Here is a 16,900-nt window from a genome sequence, read left to right as displayed (position 1 = left end):
TTTGTGCTGGACTGGGATACGTACCCAGGTCTCACACTTACTAAGCATATGCACTGACCACTAAGCCATTCGCACAGAGTGGTCAGCACACAACTGCACAGACTGCCCTAGCACATCTCCAATGATACCCAGATTCTCAACTTATACCACACATTACTGATGTAGAGCCCCCACTCATTAGCCTCACTGCTCGCGGCCTCTCGCCGATTCCCGTAAGAATTCGAACTTAATGTGCAACTGCACTGAAGGGATTATGGGGCGTTATCGCCTTCATAACATATGCAGTGTCTGTGCATTCGGACATGTCCCATGGCAACCTTTCGTACAACAGTATTAATACTTATGCCCTAGTGTGGGAACCACTATCGGTATCCACGCGACAGCACGTGTGCCTAATTGACCAACTAGGATCACGTTAACAACTTCAGTTCCTCTTCTTCCTTTGTTGTTGTTTCCTATTTTTCCAGGATTCCCTCATTTTCTACCCATGAAGTCTCTCCCTTTCTTCTGTCCATAATGTTCCCGATTTTTTATTTCTTCTGCTTTGAAAGTCTTCCAAATTTAGTATTTTGTTTTTAAAACGGTTTCTTTCTGCTATTTCTGATTCTTTGATGTTGTTTCTTTCTAGATCTTTCCTTACTTCCGTAATCCGTGCTATTGTCGATTGCTTCTTCCAGAAATAAAGGAGTATTTGTTTTGTTAGTCTATTTCCATCCATTCGGCAGAAAAGGTTTTAATCTAATCATATCACATTGCTGACTAGCCATGAAGAGTCATAAATTAACGAAATTTTCGCCAATACCTCGGGGGAGATCAGTTTGGATTCCGTAGAAATGTTGGAACACGTGAGGCAATACTGACCCTACGACTTATCTTAGAAGCTAGATAAGGAAAGGCAAACCTACGTTTCTAGCATTTGTAGACTTAGAGAAAGCTTTTGACAATGTTGACTGGAATACTCTCAAATTCTGAAGGTGTCAGGGGTAAAATACAGGGAGCGAAAGGCTATATACAATTTGTACAGAAACCAGATGGTAGTTATAAGAGTCGAGGGGCACGAAAGGGAAGCAGTGGTTGGGAAGGGAGTGAGACAGGGTTGTAGCCTATCCCCGATGTTATTCAATCTATATATTGAGCAAGCAGTGAGGGAAAGAAAAGAAAAATTCGGAGTAGGTATTGAAATCCATGGAGAAGAAATAAAAACTTTGAGGTTCGCCGATGACATTGTAATTCTGTCAGAGACAGCAAAGGACTTGGAAGAGCAGTTGAACGGAATGGACAGTGTCATGAAAGGATGGTATAAGATGAACATCAACAAAAGCAAAACGAGGATAATGGAATGTAGTCGTATTAAGTTGGGTGATGCTGAGGGAATTAGATTAGGAATGAGACACTTAAAGTAGTAAAGGAGTTTTGCTATTTGGGGAGCAAAATAACTGATGATGGTCCAAGTAGAGAGGATATCAAATGTAGACTGGCAATGGCAAGGAAAGCGTTTCTGAAGAAGAGAAATTTGTTAACATCGAGTATACTTCCTGAAGTCGTTTCTGAAGGTATTTGTATGGAGTGTAGCCATGTATGGAAGTGAAACATGGACGATAAATAGTTTGGACAAGAAGAGAATAGAAGCTTTCGAAATGTGTTGCTACAGAAGGATGCTGAAGATTAGATGGGTAGACCACATAACTAATGAGGAGGTATTGAATAGGATTGGGGAGAAGAGAAGTTTGTGGCACAACTTGACTAGAATAAGGGATCGGTTGGTAGGACATGTTCTGAGGCGTCAAGTGATCACCAATTTACAATTGAGGGCAGCTTGGAGAGTAAAAATCGCAGAGTGAGACCAAGACATGAATACACTAAACAGATTCAGAAGGATGTAGGTTGCAGTAGGTACTGGTAGATGAAGAGGCTTGCACAGGATAGAGTAGCATGGAGAGCTGCATCAGACCAGTCTCAGGACTGAGGACCGCCACAACAACAACAACAACATCAGTTACCAACTCTAAACTTGAAAATAAAAGACGACAGTTTTTGTAATAAACCGGGACTCCTATGAAGACCCTTTCGTCCGTGTTAACTAACCACGAAAGAATTAAACGCCCCCTTAGAAAAATTTGTGAATTACTGTGCTGGTAAACCCCTTACGTTATTTGATTTTCAAACAGCTGAGCAAAACTGAAATTACCCAGACATTTCTCTCTTTACTTATTCTGATCATCACTAAACTGACACGCAATATTTTACAGCAACGCAATCTGTCTTTCAATAATCCCTACAAAAGAATGGCCCTGACTAACAATAACCTATACCTTTCATGAATCACTTACCTCACAAAAATCTTCGTTACTCGAACTACTGCAATACAACGAGCGCCAATACTCCCAGCTAAATAAAAGATTCTAACTACTGAAGGCACTAACTACTGATAGGCATAGTTAGCAAATGAAAGATTTTGATAGAGAACGAGCAATGTATTTACCTTAATAGTGTTCAAAAGTCATAATGTATATATCAGTTCTTGACATCCAGTCTTACAAATTTACTGTCTGTGATGGACACACGTCCAGATCATCCGCTCTCAAAACTCCACCATCTCTCTCCCCACATCCACCGCTGCTGGTGACTCACCTCCAACTGCGCAACGCTACGCGCCAGGGTTGTGAAATCCAAACAGCGCGATTGTCGTACCAACCTCATGAAATTCTCGTATTTTAGTAAAAATTCTCGTACGTTTTGAAAATTTTTATTCGTAGTATATATATATATATATATATATATATATATATATATATATATATATATATATCTTTACAAAACCTTATTTACAAATGAATAAAACTATGAACAAGAACTTGTAATTATGAAACAAATTCGATGTCTACATCTGCTTCTTCCTGTTTCGTTTTATAAAGAGTGTCCGACGTCATTTTCTCGTACATTTCGGGTGTTGGCTCAAAAGTTGCACATGTTCCGTTGTTTCCTGGTCGTTCTTTAATGCATTCAGAGGCAAGAAGTGCTCCATTCAGTGTACTGGTTTGGAGTCTGTTCCTAATTTTGGTTTTCATGAGGTTTACCTGAAGTTGAACATGAAACTTCAATAACCTGACAAGTAGGAAATCATATTATTAACTAGTTATTAGCTTCATTGCTTTACATGCCTTAGAAAAAACTCTGTCGCAGTCTGCATTTGAATGAGGTAAACTCAAAATTGAGAGAGCGAAAACGCTCAATTCCTTAAATTCTTCAGATTCGTTATTTAATATATTCCACATTTTATCCAGTGATTGTTCGTTTCGTAGTGAGTGTGGGAGACAAGCCAAAACCAGAGGGAGACGCCTCCACTGGTCATCTGTAGTTTGTGCTAAATCGAGATCTGAGGAAGGAATTATACGTGGCAACAGTTCCATTAAAGGTATGAGTGAAGGTGTTGTATCTCGGAAACTTTGTGACAGGGCATTTGTAGGTTTGAGTGCCGCTAGTTTGGACAGCACTTTATCTTCCATATCATACCGTAATTTGATCTGGCACGAAGCTGTCTGTAATATTTGAGAATTCATAGCTCTCATTAGGCATGCCACACATAAACACACAAATGTATAGAAAACAATAAAACAAATTATATATGATTTCAGGCAAACGAGGTGTACTCACCACAAGAAAGTTTCTGCATCGATGATAAAAATCCTTGATAAGATGTGGGTGGTTCTTTATCTCTGGTGTGCCAACGTTCTTCAGAATTTTCACACCCAAATACAATTGTGAATCTTCCAGATGATGAGCTGGGCCAACATCACTGAGATATTTTTCCCATGACATAAGTGCGTTTCATGAAGTACAGAAGTATTTCTGTATAGAGAGCCCTAATCTTGTCATGAAGGTCAACAATTACTACTGCTCTAGACTGGAAATACTCGGTGAAAGTATTAAATTTTGGTAGAATCCACTCTAAGAACATATAATACATTTTTGCAAAGGAGTCATGTAAACAGTTAAAAACTTGTTCAGCACTTAGAACTCGCTCAGAAAGCCATTTTTGGTTAAAACACAGCATTAGAGCATCCCAGTTTTCAAACACTGTCCTAACAACCGCGATCATTGACAGCCAACGTGTCTGTGAAGGATGTAGTAATTTGTGTGGTTCCAAGTTAAAAAATACCTGGAATAAAGCGTAATGTTTAGCCTATTTCCACACGATCGGACGTAAAATAAAGTCTATGAGATATAAAATGCTACAATACCTGAAATTCCTTGAACTCTGCCTGCCTCTTCGCACTGAGTGGAAAAGCCATAATAAATATTCCTCGCGAGGTCCTCACAAGTTCTTGGAAGGTTCTTGCACGCCTCGCTTGCGCATATATGCACCGAATGACAGACACATTTCATTACAAAAATTTCCGGGCAGCTATCTCGGAATCTGCTTGCTACAGAATTACGAATTCCCATCATAGTATTGCAACCATCTGCTCCAAAGCCAATAATATTGGCAAATGGAATGTTAAGCTGTTGTAACGTTTTTACTACACCATTGTAGAGATTTTCTGCAGTAGAAGCTTTCTCAACATTTAAGTCTCCATCCTCATAAACTTTATATAGCTCCCAAAACTTACTTTCAATACAACCTGTAAAAGGAGAAGTGATACAAAGTGGTAACTTAACAGGAAAATTTATTTTAGAATTAATTTGGTTACTATTTCAAAACTAGCTCTTATTATTACTCACCTGAAACTTTGTCATAAAAGCGGATCGCCACGCAGGAATTTTTCACAGTTCCGATATCGGTGGACTCGTCCGTCATTATGCTAAATTTGGCGTGTTGTAGTTTTTTCGCCAACACTTCTTTGTGTGACGTCCGAATAATATTAGAAACAATGGCACGTGCTTTGTGCCGTTTAAGAGTCATTGCCCTTGCAATATCCGAGTCTGAAAAATATCTTTTAACAAACCGGATAAATGGTCAGCAGCTAAAAATGCCACATTATGATAATTTGATTTCAGCTTTAGCAACCTTCCTCTTAACTGGTTGTGAGTTTTGACAAATTGAGCAACTGAAGGCTGCCGCACGGTAGCAGACTGCACCATGTTTAGGTGCTTCTTACTTCTGGAATGGTTTTTAATATTCTGGATTTCGGAAACCATGTTGGTATTGCAATATCTGCATCGCAACCTTTCGTACAACAGTATTAATACTTATGCCCTAGTGTGGGAACCATTATCGGTATCCACGCGACAGCACGTGTGCCTAATTGACCAACTAGGATCTCGTTAACAACTTCAGTTCCTCTTCTTCCTTTGTTTTTGTTTCCTATTTTTCCAGGATTCCCTCATTTTCTACCCATGAAGTCTCTCCCTTTCTTCTGTCCATAATGTTCCCGATTTTTTATTTCTTCTGCTTTGAAAGTCTTCCCAATTTAGTATTTTGTTTTTAAAACGGTTTCTTCCTACTGTTTCTGATCCTTTGATGTTGTTTCTTTCTAGATCTTTCCTTACTTCCGTAATCCATGCTATTGTCGATTGCTTCTTCCAGAAATATAGGAGTAATTGTTTTGTTAGTCTATTTCCATTCATTCGGTAGAAAAGGTTAATCTTCGTTTGGCCATTACTTCAGATATTTTCTCTATATTTTTGTAGATCTCCTCATTACTTCTTATTTTCCAACCATCTGCAATTTTTATTACACCCATTATTTTTCTAATAATCCTTCTTTCCAGTACCTCTAGTCTGTCCATCTTATAGTTCATCGTTAGGCATTCAGATCCACAAAAACATTCTGGTCGTACCATATGGTGTAGTGTTTTAGTTTTGTTTTGCTAGATATACATTTCTTGTTGTAAATATTTTTGGTGAAACCACATGCTCTTTCCATTTTGTTAATTCTTATTTCGGGTTATGAATAATAAAAGTGAAAAGCCATTATGTCTCTAATATTGGACTAAAATTAATTAACAAATAAACCATATAGGTGATAAAAATATTGGGCCAAGTGTTTTGAATAGCCATTGGGCTATGTACCATTTCTGTGCCCAACAGCAGGATCGTGTTAAGCATTTGATGTAGTGTACGGTGGGTTTATGGAACTTATGGGGACACTATTAGTTCACTGACAATTCCTCGGAAAACCTTCAAAAAGGGTTTTTTTTAATTATAATTTCACCCTTAGCACCAGACCAAAACCCAGCCGAGGATTCCAAGACGGCTACGCACAGCATATGGTTGTAATTTTTACGATGTTATTCCTTAGGTCCTAATGTCGAGCAACCTTGAAAATTTTTTTCATATCTTAATTCGTTTCCTAGAGACAGAAGTTCAAAGTTACCCTACTTGCACGTAAAATACACACATATAATGCGATGTGGGGCGAAAACATAGATTATAAAGTGAATTATCACGGATATGGCTCTGAGCACTATGGGACTTAACTTCTAAGGTCATCAGTCTCCTAAAACTTAGAACTGCTTAAACCTAACTAACCTAAGGACATAACATACATCCAAGCCCGAGGCAGGACTCGAAACTGCGACCGTAGCGGTCGCGCGGTTCCAGACTGTAGCGCCTAGAGCCGCTGGGCCACCCCGGCCGGCTATCACGGATAAATATGCCGTAAAGTGTCTCCGTTATCATCTGGGAATGCCATGTTGTAGCACTGAACCACATGAAGAATTTTTTCCCACGTAAAATCCAGTCTCAGGTGTAAAATTACTTTTACGCTAATTCAATGTCCCACAAGTAAACCATCTAAATTTTACTGAACAATACATTTCTTTTCATAAGTTACATGCCCTGCTGCAGCAGGGAAAAGAAGTGAACCAGCGGAAAAATGCTTCCGTGGTAGTACATTAAATGCGAATATGTTCCTCCTTATTTAAAAGACTCTGATTGAAAAGCGGGATACCGCATCATTCTGTCTTGCTCAGCACCTCTAAACAATTTGCAAACGTTGGTATGCGAACATTGTTACACTTTTTATCCTAAGAGAGAAGAAGACATTGGCAATGGCAAAGGGGCAGAAAAGTAATAACTACTGGAAGATAGCAGACAGTGGTTTCCAGGACAAGAGTGAAGGAAACAGGCCGGAGAGGGGAAATAAAGAGAAAGTGGAAATGAGCGAGAGCCAATGATAATATGGGGTAGGGTATATGTCAATGACAAATGGGGACAGAGAGATAGTGCCTGAGACAGCAGCAGCAGAAACGAAGGAATGAGATGTTAACAGTCATAGAGAAGAAGACGAAGAAGTGACAGATAGAGGAGACTGTAGTAGTAGGACAAAACGAAGGGGACCGTGGCTGTGATGCAGGTGAAAGAGAGAGATAACGACAATGGGTTGGGCTGAATGAGTGAGTGAGAAAGGCAATTGGAGTTCATCTATCTTAGTGCCTGGAGAGTGCTGGCGCACCAGTTTTTCGTCAATCCACGACCATATGTTTTCAGTAGGTGAGGCACCTGGGAAACATGCTGTGTTGCGTCATCTTCCCTTAGGATGACTCCACAGGGACCTCCAAAATAGGTCATAGCCGCCAGCCTTAACACAGCATAAATACACTCCTGGAAATGGAAAAAAGAACACATTGACACCGGTGTGTCAGACCCACCATACTTGATCCGGACACTGCGAGAGGGCTGTACAAGCAATGATCACACGCACGGCACAGCGGACACACCAGGAACCGCGGTGTTGGCCGTCGAATGGCGCTAGCTGCGCAGCATTTGTGCACCGCCGCCGTCAGTGTCAGCCAGTTTGCCGTGGCATACGGAGCTCCATCGCAGTCTTTAACACTGGTAGCATGCCGCGACAGCGTGGACGTGAACCGTATGTGCAGTTGACGGACTTTGAGCGAGGGCGTATAGTGGGCATGCGGGAGGCCGGGTGGACGTACCGCCGAATTGTTCAACACGTGGGGCGTGAGGTCTCCACAGTACATCGATGTTGTCGCCAGTGGTCGGCGGAAGGTGCACGTGCCCGTCGACCTGGGACCGGACCGCAGCGACGCACGGATGCACGCCAAGACCGTAGGATCCTACGCAGTGCCGTAGGGGACCGCACCGCCACTTCCCAGCAAATTAGGGACACTGTTGCTTCTGGGGCATCGGCGAGGACCATTCGCAACCGTCTCCATGAAGCTGGGCTACGGTCCCGCACACCGTTAGGCCGTCTTCCGCTCACGCCCCAACATCGTGCAGCCCGCCTCCAGTGGTATCGCGACAGGCGTGAATGGAGGGACGAATGGAGACGTGTCGTCTTCAGCGATGAGAGTCGCTTCTGCCTTGGTGTCAATGATGGTCGTATGCGTGTTTGGCGCCGTGCAGGTGAGCGCCACAATCAGGACTGCATACGACCGAGGCACACAGGGCCAACACCCGGCATCATGGTGTGGGGAGCGATCTCCTACACTGGCCGTACACCACTGGTGATCGTCGAGGGGACACTGAATAGTGGACGGTACATCCAACCCGTCATCGAACCCATCGTTCTACCATTCCTAGACTGGCAAGGGAACTTGCTGTTCCAACAGGACAATGCACGTCCGCATGTATCCCGTGCCACCCAACGTGCTCTAGAAGGTGTAAGTCAACTACCCTGGCCAGCAAGATCTCCGTATCTGTCCCCCATTGAGCATGTTTGGGACTGGATGAAGCGTCGTCTCACGCGGTCTGCACGTCCAGCACGAACGCTGGTCCAACTGAGGCGCCAGGTGGAAATGGCATGGCAAGCCACTCCACAGGACTACATCCAGCATCTCTACGATCGTCTCCATGGGAGAATAGCAGCCTGCATTGCTGCGAAAGGTGGATATACACTCTACTAATGCCGACATTGTGCATGCTCTGTTGCCTGTGTCTATGTGCCTGTGGTTCTGTCAGTGTGATCATGTGATGTATCTGACCCCAAGAATGTGTCAATAAAGTTTCCCCTTCCTGGGACAATGAATTCACGGTGTTCTTATTTCAATTTCCAGGAGTGTATAACGCCTGCTCTGCATATTCCCGGCTATTGGAAGGAGAGGTGATCATATTGCTTACCCGACACCCGGTACCGTCACGCCAGACACTGTGCCGGTATGACGATAACGAATGAAGCCAGCCAACGATCGTTCTCCTGGGAGAACGCGGCCATTGCGATGCTGCACGCAAAACAGGCACTCGTATGGAAACTCGACGTGGTGCCAATACCATTTCCTGCGTTGTTGTTGGGTATACCTACGTCGCCTCGCACATCTCTGCTTCCGCGTCAAGGGAAGTTGTATTGCAGGGTCGGCAAACAATACGAGTGGTTATAATTATAGTGTAGCTACTCGCAGATGCCCAGGATGGACTGTAACTACCGTATAGCAGCGCAGCTTGGTAGATATGCTAATGAGTTAATGTGGAACCGATTTACGTTTGAACAAATTAGTCCCAATTTTGGTCGCCTGGCGCAAATCTAGTGCCGTGAATGAAAGAAAGGCGTATAGAAATGTTTCCGTATGTAATAGATAATGGGTGGGACGTGGGCAGGGAAGGTCAAACAAGTGAGAAAGGCATAATGTATTATCAACTGATGCGTTCACAATTTGTTCAGTATGATCAGTGAAGACAACGACAAGATGTTGCATCTGTGAAACGACGTGAGCAGCAGTTGCACTCGTCAGTTCCGGTGGAATCTGAACAACGTGTTCCTGTATGCTGGCCTTCAGTTCCCGATAAACGCGTCCTTTTTGATATCCTCAGAGCCAGATGGGTTCAGATCAGATGATGTTGCAGGCTGTGTTTCTGGAAAACGTCTGGAGATAAGACTTTCATGGAAGGTTGCATTAAGCAGAGTTTTCACTGAGCCAGCGACATAAGGTGTAGTCCCATCTTGCATGAAAGTTTCCACTCGGTCGCGCTCTTCCAAAGCAGCAGTCACATGCTGCACCACGAAATCTCGATAACGTGCAGACGTAGCAGTACATCTGGAATGCGCTGTGCATGTACTCCCTTCAAAGAAGAACGGACATAGCGTGAAGGTGCTTGTGAATCCGCACCGCACCGTCATATAAGGCGGGTGCAATGGTCTTCTGCACCACTAGCAGTTTCACAATACCCCAAATTCGGCAGTATTCACTGCACGCCGTAGTGTAACACGTACCTCGTCACGCTGCAGTCGCATGTCATCAACTTCGATCTGTCTCAGAACGGAAGAGCAAATCCAGAATGTTGCTGCAGCTCGCGAGGTTTGAGTTGCTGCACAGCCTGGATCTTGTACGGGTACTAGCGTAAAGTAGATAGCAAAATTGTTGACTATCGACGGACGATTCTCGTGACACTCCATGATCTGTAGCACTAACCGGAGCACGTGCTGCACGCTCAGTTACAGCAACAGTGACCTCGTCAGTGACATTCGCCGAGATAGGACGCTTCCCGTTTCCAGGTGCCACACCAAGCTCACCCGTGTTTTCGAATTCATTATCACCTTCTTTAAAGCATTTAACGACGTCGAGTCTCTCCTCAGACAATGCAGTCGATGATATTCTTTCAATGCAGCGCTGGAATTGCTGCCGTTCACACCAAACCGTTTCACTAACAGCACACCGTCTCTCTTCTCGATGTCCATACTGTTCACTCATGTTAAGCTTGTGAAACGACAGCGTGGATGTCATACTATCATACAAACAGAGTGAAGTGCCAGACTCGCAAATTATGGTCAAAACTGAAACTCATTTTTTTTAGCGTAAATTGGTTCCGCAAAATGCATAACCACATCTACCTAGTTTCGGTTCTATACGACAATTACAGCCCACACTGGACGTATATGAGTAGTTGCACTTTAGTTAAAATCACACAGTATGTCCGTCCATCTCGCCCCTGGTAGCGCTTTTACGTTGAGATTCTGCTGGCATTGAGTACGGCTGTCGCGAAACTTTCAATTCCATAGTCGCAAGACAGCTGTGAAACCTGACCAACGCTAGCCGCAGAATCGCGGAACGACAACCCGCGTCTCGACTGACCACCATCCCGACGCTGTCGGATTAATACATGTGCTGGTAGACGTTTACCCTTCTTAACCGAGGCCTACCACCATCCTCTCACGAACAACCAACATTCAAATGCGATTTCCGAAAGAAAAAAAAAACACTGTGTAATCTTTATTTATGTACAGAACTTAAATGGCATAACTGCCACATACTTCGTTCGATTGCGCTGAAATACTGATCATTTGCATATCGAAGCACTTCGCGTGAATTTGTTGCAGCCCTCCCATATTGAGCTGAAATTTTAATGACCAGCAGTCTACTTTCTTGGCACGTTAAACCAACACCCTATAAGCTTTTTTATAAGCCGGTAGCTAATGTCTAAAAAGCTTTGAAGTTAAAGGGTCGTCCTGTTAAAGCCATTTCTGAGGAGTTATTGTCTCTTGTGATCACATGATGTCGGCAATTACTACAACCGATGTAGGAAGTGCAACACCTTTCCTTTTGTTAATTGTCCAGAGTTTGAAATAATTCACCATTGCGTTAGATTTAATGAAATGATAAAAAACTGGTCTAATTACTAAGGAAGTTGGCTGAGACGTATAGGCTCTGAAGTCGTCGTACACTTTGTACGCGCGATGACCAATTTTTCGTTATTTTCTGTGTTCTAGTTTTAGCGTTTGCAACTGCTAATCAAAATGTCCTGGGCCCTGCGTCTTCCCAGCCATTCTCTAAAGTTTGAATAAAAATCATCAGCAATGGCGGCCGAAGACTTCCGGGATAAGAAATCACCCTCGTTCTGTCGACGATCTTGTCATAGACGCGGAGGAACGGACAGAGGTCCAACGTCCTCTCTTGTCCTTTGGTTAGGAAACTGCCCCTAAAAGGCAGAAGAATCAGCCATGATCAACGGTATGAGTATGTAGAAGTAATGGAAACCACTGCATTAAAGACACGTAGCTTGTATCCATAGGACATGTGGCCTGTAATTGAGAAAGTGTCATGATGGTCTCTCCAGCGGCAAAAGATTCTGGACTACTCCCCCATTCGGAAATCCTGGAGTGGACTGCCAAGGGGGAGATGACTATGAGAAAAAGATTGAATAAGCAGCGAAAGGATAACGTAAACGTTCTACGAGTCTGGGTGTGGAATGTCAGAAACTTGAACCTGGAAGGGAAGCTATAAAACACGAAAGGGGAAATGCCTTGGCTCATTCTAGATACAGTGGCGATCAGCGAAGTGAAATGGAAAGAAGATACGGATGTCTGCTCAGATGAGTATAGGGTAGAATCTACATTAGTAGAAAGTTGTCTATCGGGTGTAGAGTAGAAATATATGACAGAGAGTGAGTTGAAACTTCCTGGCAGTTTAAAACTGTGCGCCGGACCGAGACTCGAACTCGGGACCTTTGCCTTTCGCGGGCAAGTGCTCTACCAGGCCCCGAGTTCGAGTCTCGGTCCGGCACACAGTTTTAATCTCTCAGGAAGTTTCATATCAGCGCACACTCCGCTGCAGAGTGAAAACCTCATTCTGGAAACATTCCCCAGGCTGTGGCTAAGCCATGTCTCCGCAATATCCTTTCTTTCAGGAGTGCTACTTCTGCAAGTTTCGCAGGAGAGCTTCTGTAAAGTTTGGAAGGTAGGAGACGAGGTATTGGCAGAAGTAAAGCTGTGAGGACAGGGCATGAGTCGTGCTAGGGTAGCTCAGTTGGTAGAGCACTTGCCCGCGAAAGGCAAAGGTCCAGAGTTCGAGTCTCGGTCCGGCACACAGTTTTAATCTGCCAGGAAGTTTCATATCAGCGCACACTCCGCTGCAGAGTGAAAATCTCATTCTGGAGAGAGTGAGTTACTGTGTACAGTTCAGTTATAGGGTTATTCACACCAGAATCGACAGTAAACCAGTGTCGATAACGATTGTTCAGGTATACATATCGAAGTCGCCAGCAGAAGATGAAGAGCCAGAGAAGTACATTAGGACACTGAGCGGATAATACACTACGTACAGGGAGATGAAAATCTAATAGTCATAAGGGATTATAATGCGGTCGTAGGAGAAGCAATAGAAGAAAGGATAACGGAAGAAAATGGGCACGCTGGTAGGAATGAGAGAGAAGAAATCGACGATTTGAGTTCTGCAGTAAATTTCAGTGAGTAATAGCAAATATCTTGTTCGAGAATCACCAGATTCTTGGAAAAGGACGGGAGATTCAGAAGGATTCCAGTTAGATTACATCATGGTCAGGCAAAGATTACTAAATGAGACATTGCATTGTAAGGCATAGCCAGGAGCCCGTATAGATTGATACCACAATTTAGTAATGATGAAGAGTAGGCTGAAGTGTAAGAGACTAATCAGGAAGAACCAGTGCGCAAAGAAGTGGTATTCGAAGGTACTATGGAATGAAGAGACACGCTTGAAGTTTTCTGCTGCTATAGATACAGCTATAACGAATATCTCAGTATATAATTCAGCTGAAGAGGATTAAAAATCCCTGGAAAGGGCAATCACAAGAAGCTGAAAAGCGAAACACAGGTGCAAGGAAGGCTACTGCGAAGAAACTGCGGATAAAAAAATCAGGAATACAGGAAAACAAGTCACTTCGGAATGAAATAAATAGGAAGTGCAGGGAAACTAAGGCAAAATGGCAGCACGGCGGAATTCCGATGTTAAATGTAGAGGAGTGAGCAGATAGGTGGAAAGAGTACATTGAAGGGTTCTGTGAGGGGGAGGACTTGTATGATAACGTGATAGGAGAAGAAACAGGAGTCGACGGGGAAGAGATGGGAGATCGAGTATTAGAATAAGAATTAATAAGGGCTTTGAAATTTTTTTTATCAAATAAGGAAAATGGCATAGATAACATCCAATCGGAATATCCAAAACCTTTTGGGGGAACTGGTAAGGAAACGACTATTCAAGGTGGTGTGTAGAATATATGAGACTAGTGATTTACCATCAGACTTTCGGGAAACGTTATCCACATAATTCCGAAGACAGGAAGAGCCAACAGATTTGAGAATATCGTGCAATCCGTTAACAGGTCATGCACCCAAGCTACTAACAAGAAAAGTGTACAAAAGATTGGAAAAGAAAATTGAGAATTTGTAGGCTGATGATCAGTTTGGCGTTAGGAAAGATAAAGGCACCAGAGAGGCAGTTCTGATGTTGCGGTTGATAAAGGAAACAAGACTGAAGAAAAGTCAAGACACGTTCATAGGATTTGTCGACAGTGTAAAATGGTACAAGATTTTCGAAAAATAGGAAAAGACGGGTAATATACAATACGTACAGGAACGAAGAGGGAACAATAAGACTGGAAGACCAAGAAAGAAGTGTCCTCAGTGAAAGTGAAGAACTACAGGCTCTGTTGAATGGAGGAAATAGTCTAATGAATACAGATTATAGATTGAGAGTAAATTTAGAGAAGATGAAAGCGATGAAAAGTAGCAGGACTGAGAACAGCGAGAAACTTAACATTCTATTACCTAGGCAGCAAAATAACCGATGATGGATGGAGCAAGAAGGACGTAAGAAGCGGAGTAGCACAGGAGCACAGGCAAAAACGGCATTCCTGGCGAAGAGACGTCTACTAGTATTAAACCTAGGCCTTAATTTGAGGAAAGATTTCAAAGGACGTACGTTTGGAGCACCGAACTGTATAATAATGAAACATGGACTTTGAGTAAACCGGAATAGAAGACAATCGTAGCATCTGAGATGTGATGCTACTGAAGAATATAGAAAATTAAGTGGACTGATATGGTAAGAAATGAGGAGGTTCTCCGCAGCATTGGCGAGGAAAGGAATACATAGCATACACTGACAAAATAGAGGGACAAAGTGATAGGACATTTTCTTAAACATCATGGAATTACTTCTATGGCACTAGAAGGACCTGTACAGAGTAAAAACGGTAGAGGAAGAGATTGAAATACATCTAGCAAATAATTGAGTACGTTAGTTATAAATGCTCTTCAGAGATCAAAATGTTAGCATAGGATAGGAATTCGTAGCAGGTCGTATCAGACTAGTCAGATGACTGATCAATGTTGACCGACATAAATCAGTTAATTATGCAGGTAGTCAACAGGAAACGGATTTGTTCCATTCACCCACGGTACGTTTTGGTGAAAGCACATCGCACACTCGTTCACTCCTGCAAAGCTGTTTTCATAGATACAGAGGTACTTGTGGTAACAAACCGAATAAATCATAGTTACATTATCACAACTTATCGAAACACCAGAGATCAATATACGTATAAAATATCCCAGAAAAACTTCCCAAATTTTGTCGGTGTAGTTCCAGTCTACTCCTGTATGTGTTAGAAGTGTGTAATATTTCATTGAAGTACAGTACGCAAGAGAAGGCTAGCGTGAAGACAAAGAGATGCCAAGATGAAGTATGATCTTGTAATCACCTGCAGTCATAGTTCAAAACAAGTGTAATGACGAAAAAACAAATATCAAGTTACTAGCGCATTAGATAATTGAACGAGCTTTAGCACAAAGAGGACATGGATCTGCCTGTCAATAGAAAGAAGCCACTATCCATTTGGAATAATAATATGTGTTGTGGCTACCGTCCACGTAATCATTTCGATAAACAGTCTGACACCTGTTGTTGAGTAGCCTCGGTGATAAAATGTTTATTGTTCAGGATTTTTGTCAGACTGAATCTGATTATGGCCTGATTCTTATCGTATATTTTCCCACGCTTCTGTTCTTTTGTCTTGTTGAACTGTGCACACAGAGCAACATTCGCTTATCATATTAGAAGAGTCTATTTGCGCACGTAAATAGAAATCAGGTCTTTCAGCAATTACCTTTAAATTGTATTTAGATCATTTAGATCCTATGTCACAAATAAATGACTAAATAATTTCTCTCTCTCTCATTTTTTTTTAATGTCCACGCACTTCCTTCTAACGTCAGTGGACTACGATCAACGTAATTTAATGTCTCTAAAACAATATTCATGACACGGCAGTTTGAACACCAGCACTGTCTCTGAAAATTACTAGTGTCAAAAACTTCATGACATCTGCAAGGTGCACCTCTGACTTTATTTGGCACGAAAAAGTGCCTCTTTTTATCTCCTGTAAACACAACATTTTTGTACAGGCAGCTTTTTACACAGTCTTCCACAGTTATCCCATACCTCCCACAACATCATTTTGTAATTTAGTTCGGATTATACAAAATTTCCCTTTCTGTTAATCTCATTGTGACTTACATTAATCATTAGAACAAATAAATAACGTTAACGTCAGTCTCGACTTGGATTTAAAGAACCTTCAATTTGTCCTGTAACCTGTCCTGGTTAGGCGGTCTATTAAAAACAAATATAGCCAATTTTATGCAGCTTGGTTCAATTCACTGTATAAAATGTCATTCGTGTGCACAGTGGCCCACAACAACGATAACTTACACATAACTTACTTATTGTTTTGCCAAAGCAACGAGTATTGCACTCGCTTGTCTTGCAGAGGTACACTGTCCTCTTAAAAGATTGTGTGAAAGCAACGAGCAATATACGCAATCGACTTGCGTCATCAGACACACTGGCCTAACGGTTCAATATTTATATTTGAATTGATCCTGAATTCCTTCTGTGAACGGTGATAATTGCTTAAATTAATGTGAAAACATAAAACAGTAATCTTTTTATTTATTGTGAGTCCATTCCCCCTGCCCCATGTAGGCAGGGGAGGGCTGGAAGCGACACAACCCGTCAATCTTCAGTCGAGTGACATTTCAGTTAAAAAAGAGGCAACTATACATAAAGAAGACGATAATAATGGGGACATAAGTGCATAATAGGTGGAGAAAATTGGGGTTAAAACATACACTGATTTGAAGACATTCATTGTGGAACAGTTAAAAAAGTTGACATACAGTTAAAAAACACAGTTGTCAATTCACAGAGCACATAAAATACACTGAAGTCACATGCATAAAATAAAAGTT

The 16,900-nt window shown here is 42.3% G+C and overlaps 1 protein-coding gene across 1 annotated transcript in view; it reads right to left on the bottom strand.

The window, feature by feature from the left end:
* The window catches only part of LOC124589247 (facilitated trehalose transporter Tret1-2 homolog), a 124,388-nt gene extending 119,590 nt beyond the window's left edge, over window positions 1–4,798 (bottom strand). Inside the window, exons 1-2 of the mRNA XM_047131546.1 lie at window positions 4,723–4,798; window positions 4,437–4,622 (exon numbers count right to left, since the gene is read on the bottom strand). Coding sequence (XP_046987502.1) covers window positions 4,437–4,622; window positions 4,723–4,798 — 262 coding nt within the window. The remainder of the gene's footprint in view (window positions 1–4,436; window positions 4,623–4,722) is intronic.
* Window positions 4,799–16,900: the final 12,102 nt, after the last annotated feature.

Source organism: Schistocerca americana, chromosome 1 (assembly GCF_021461395.2).
Source record: "Schistocerca americana isolate TAMUIC-IGC-003095 chromosome 1, iqSchAmer2.1, whole genome shotgun sequence".
In the NCBI taxonomy this organism is placed as follows: domain Eukaryota; kingdom Metazoa; phylum Arthropoda; class Insecta; order Orthoptera; family Acrididae; genus Schistocerca; species Schistocerca americana.
Note: the sequence above shows the minus strand (reverse complement) of the source record. Positions and strands in the feature narration are given on the sequence as shown.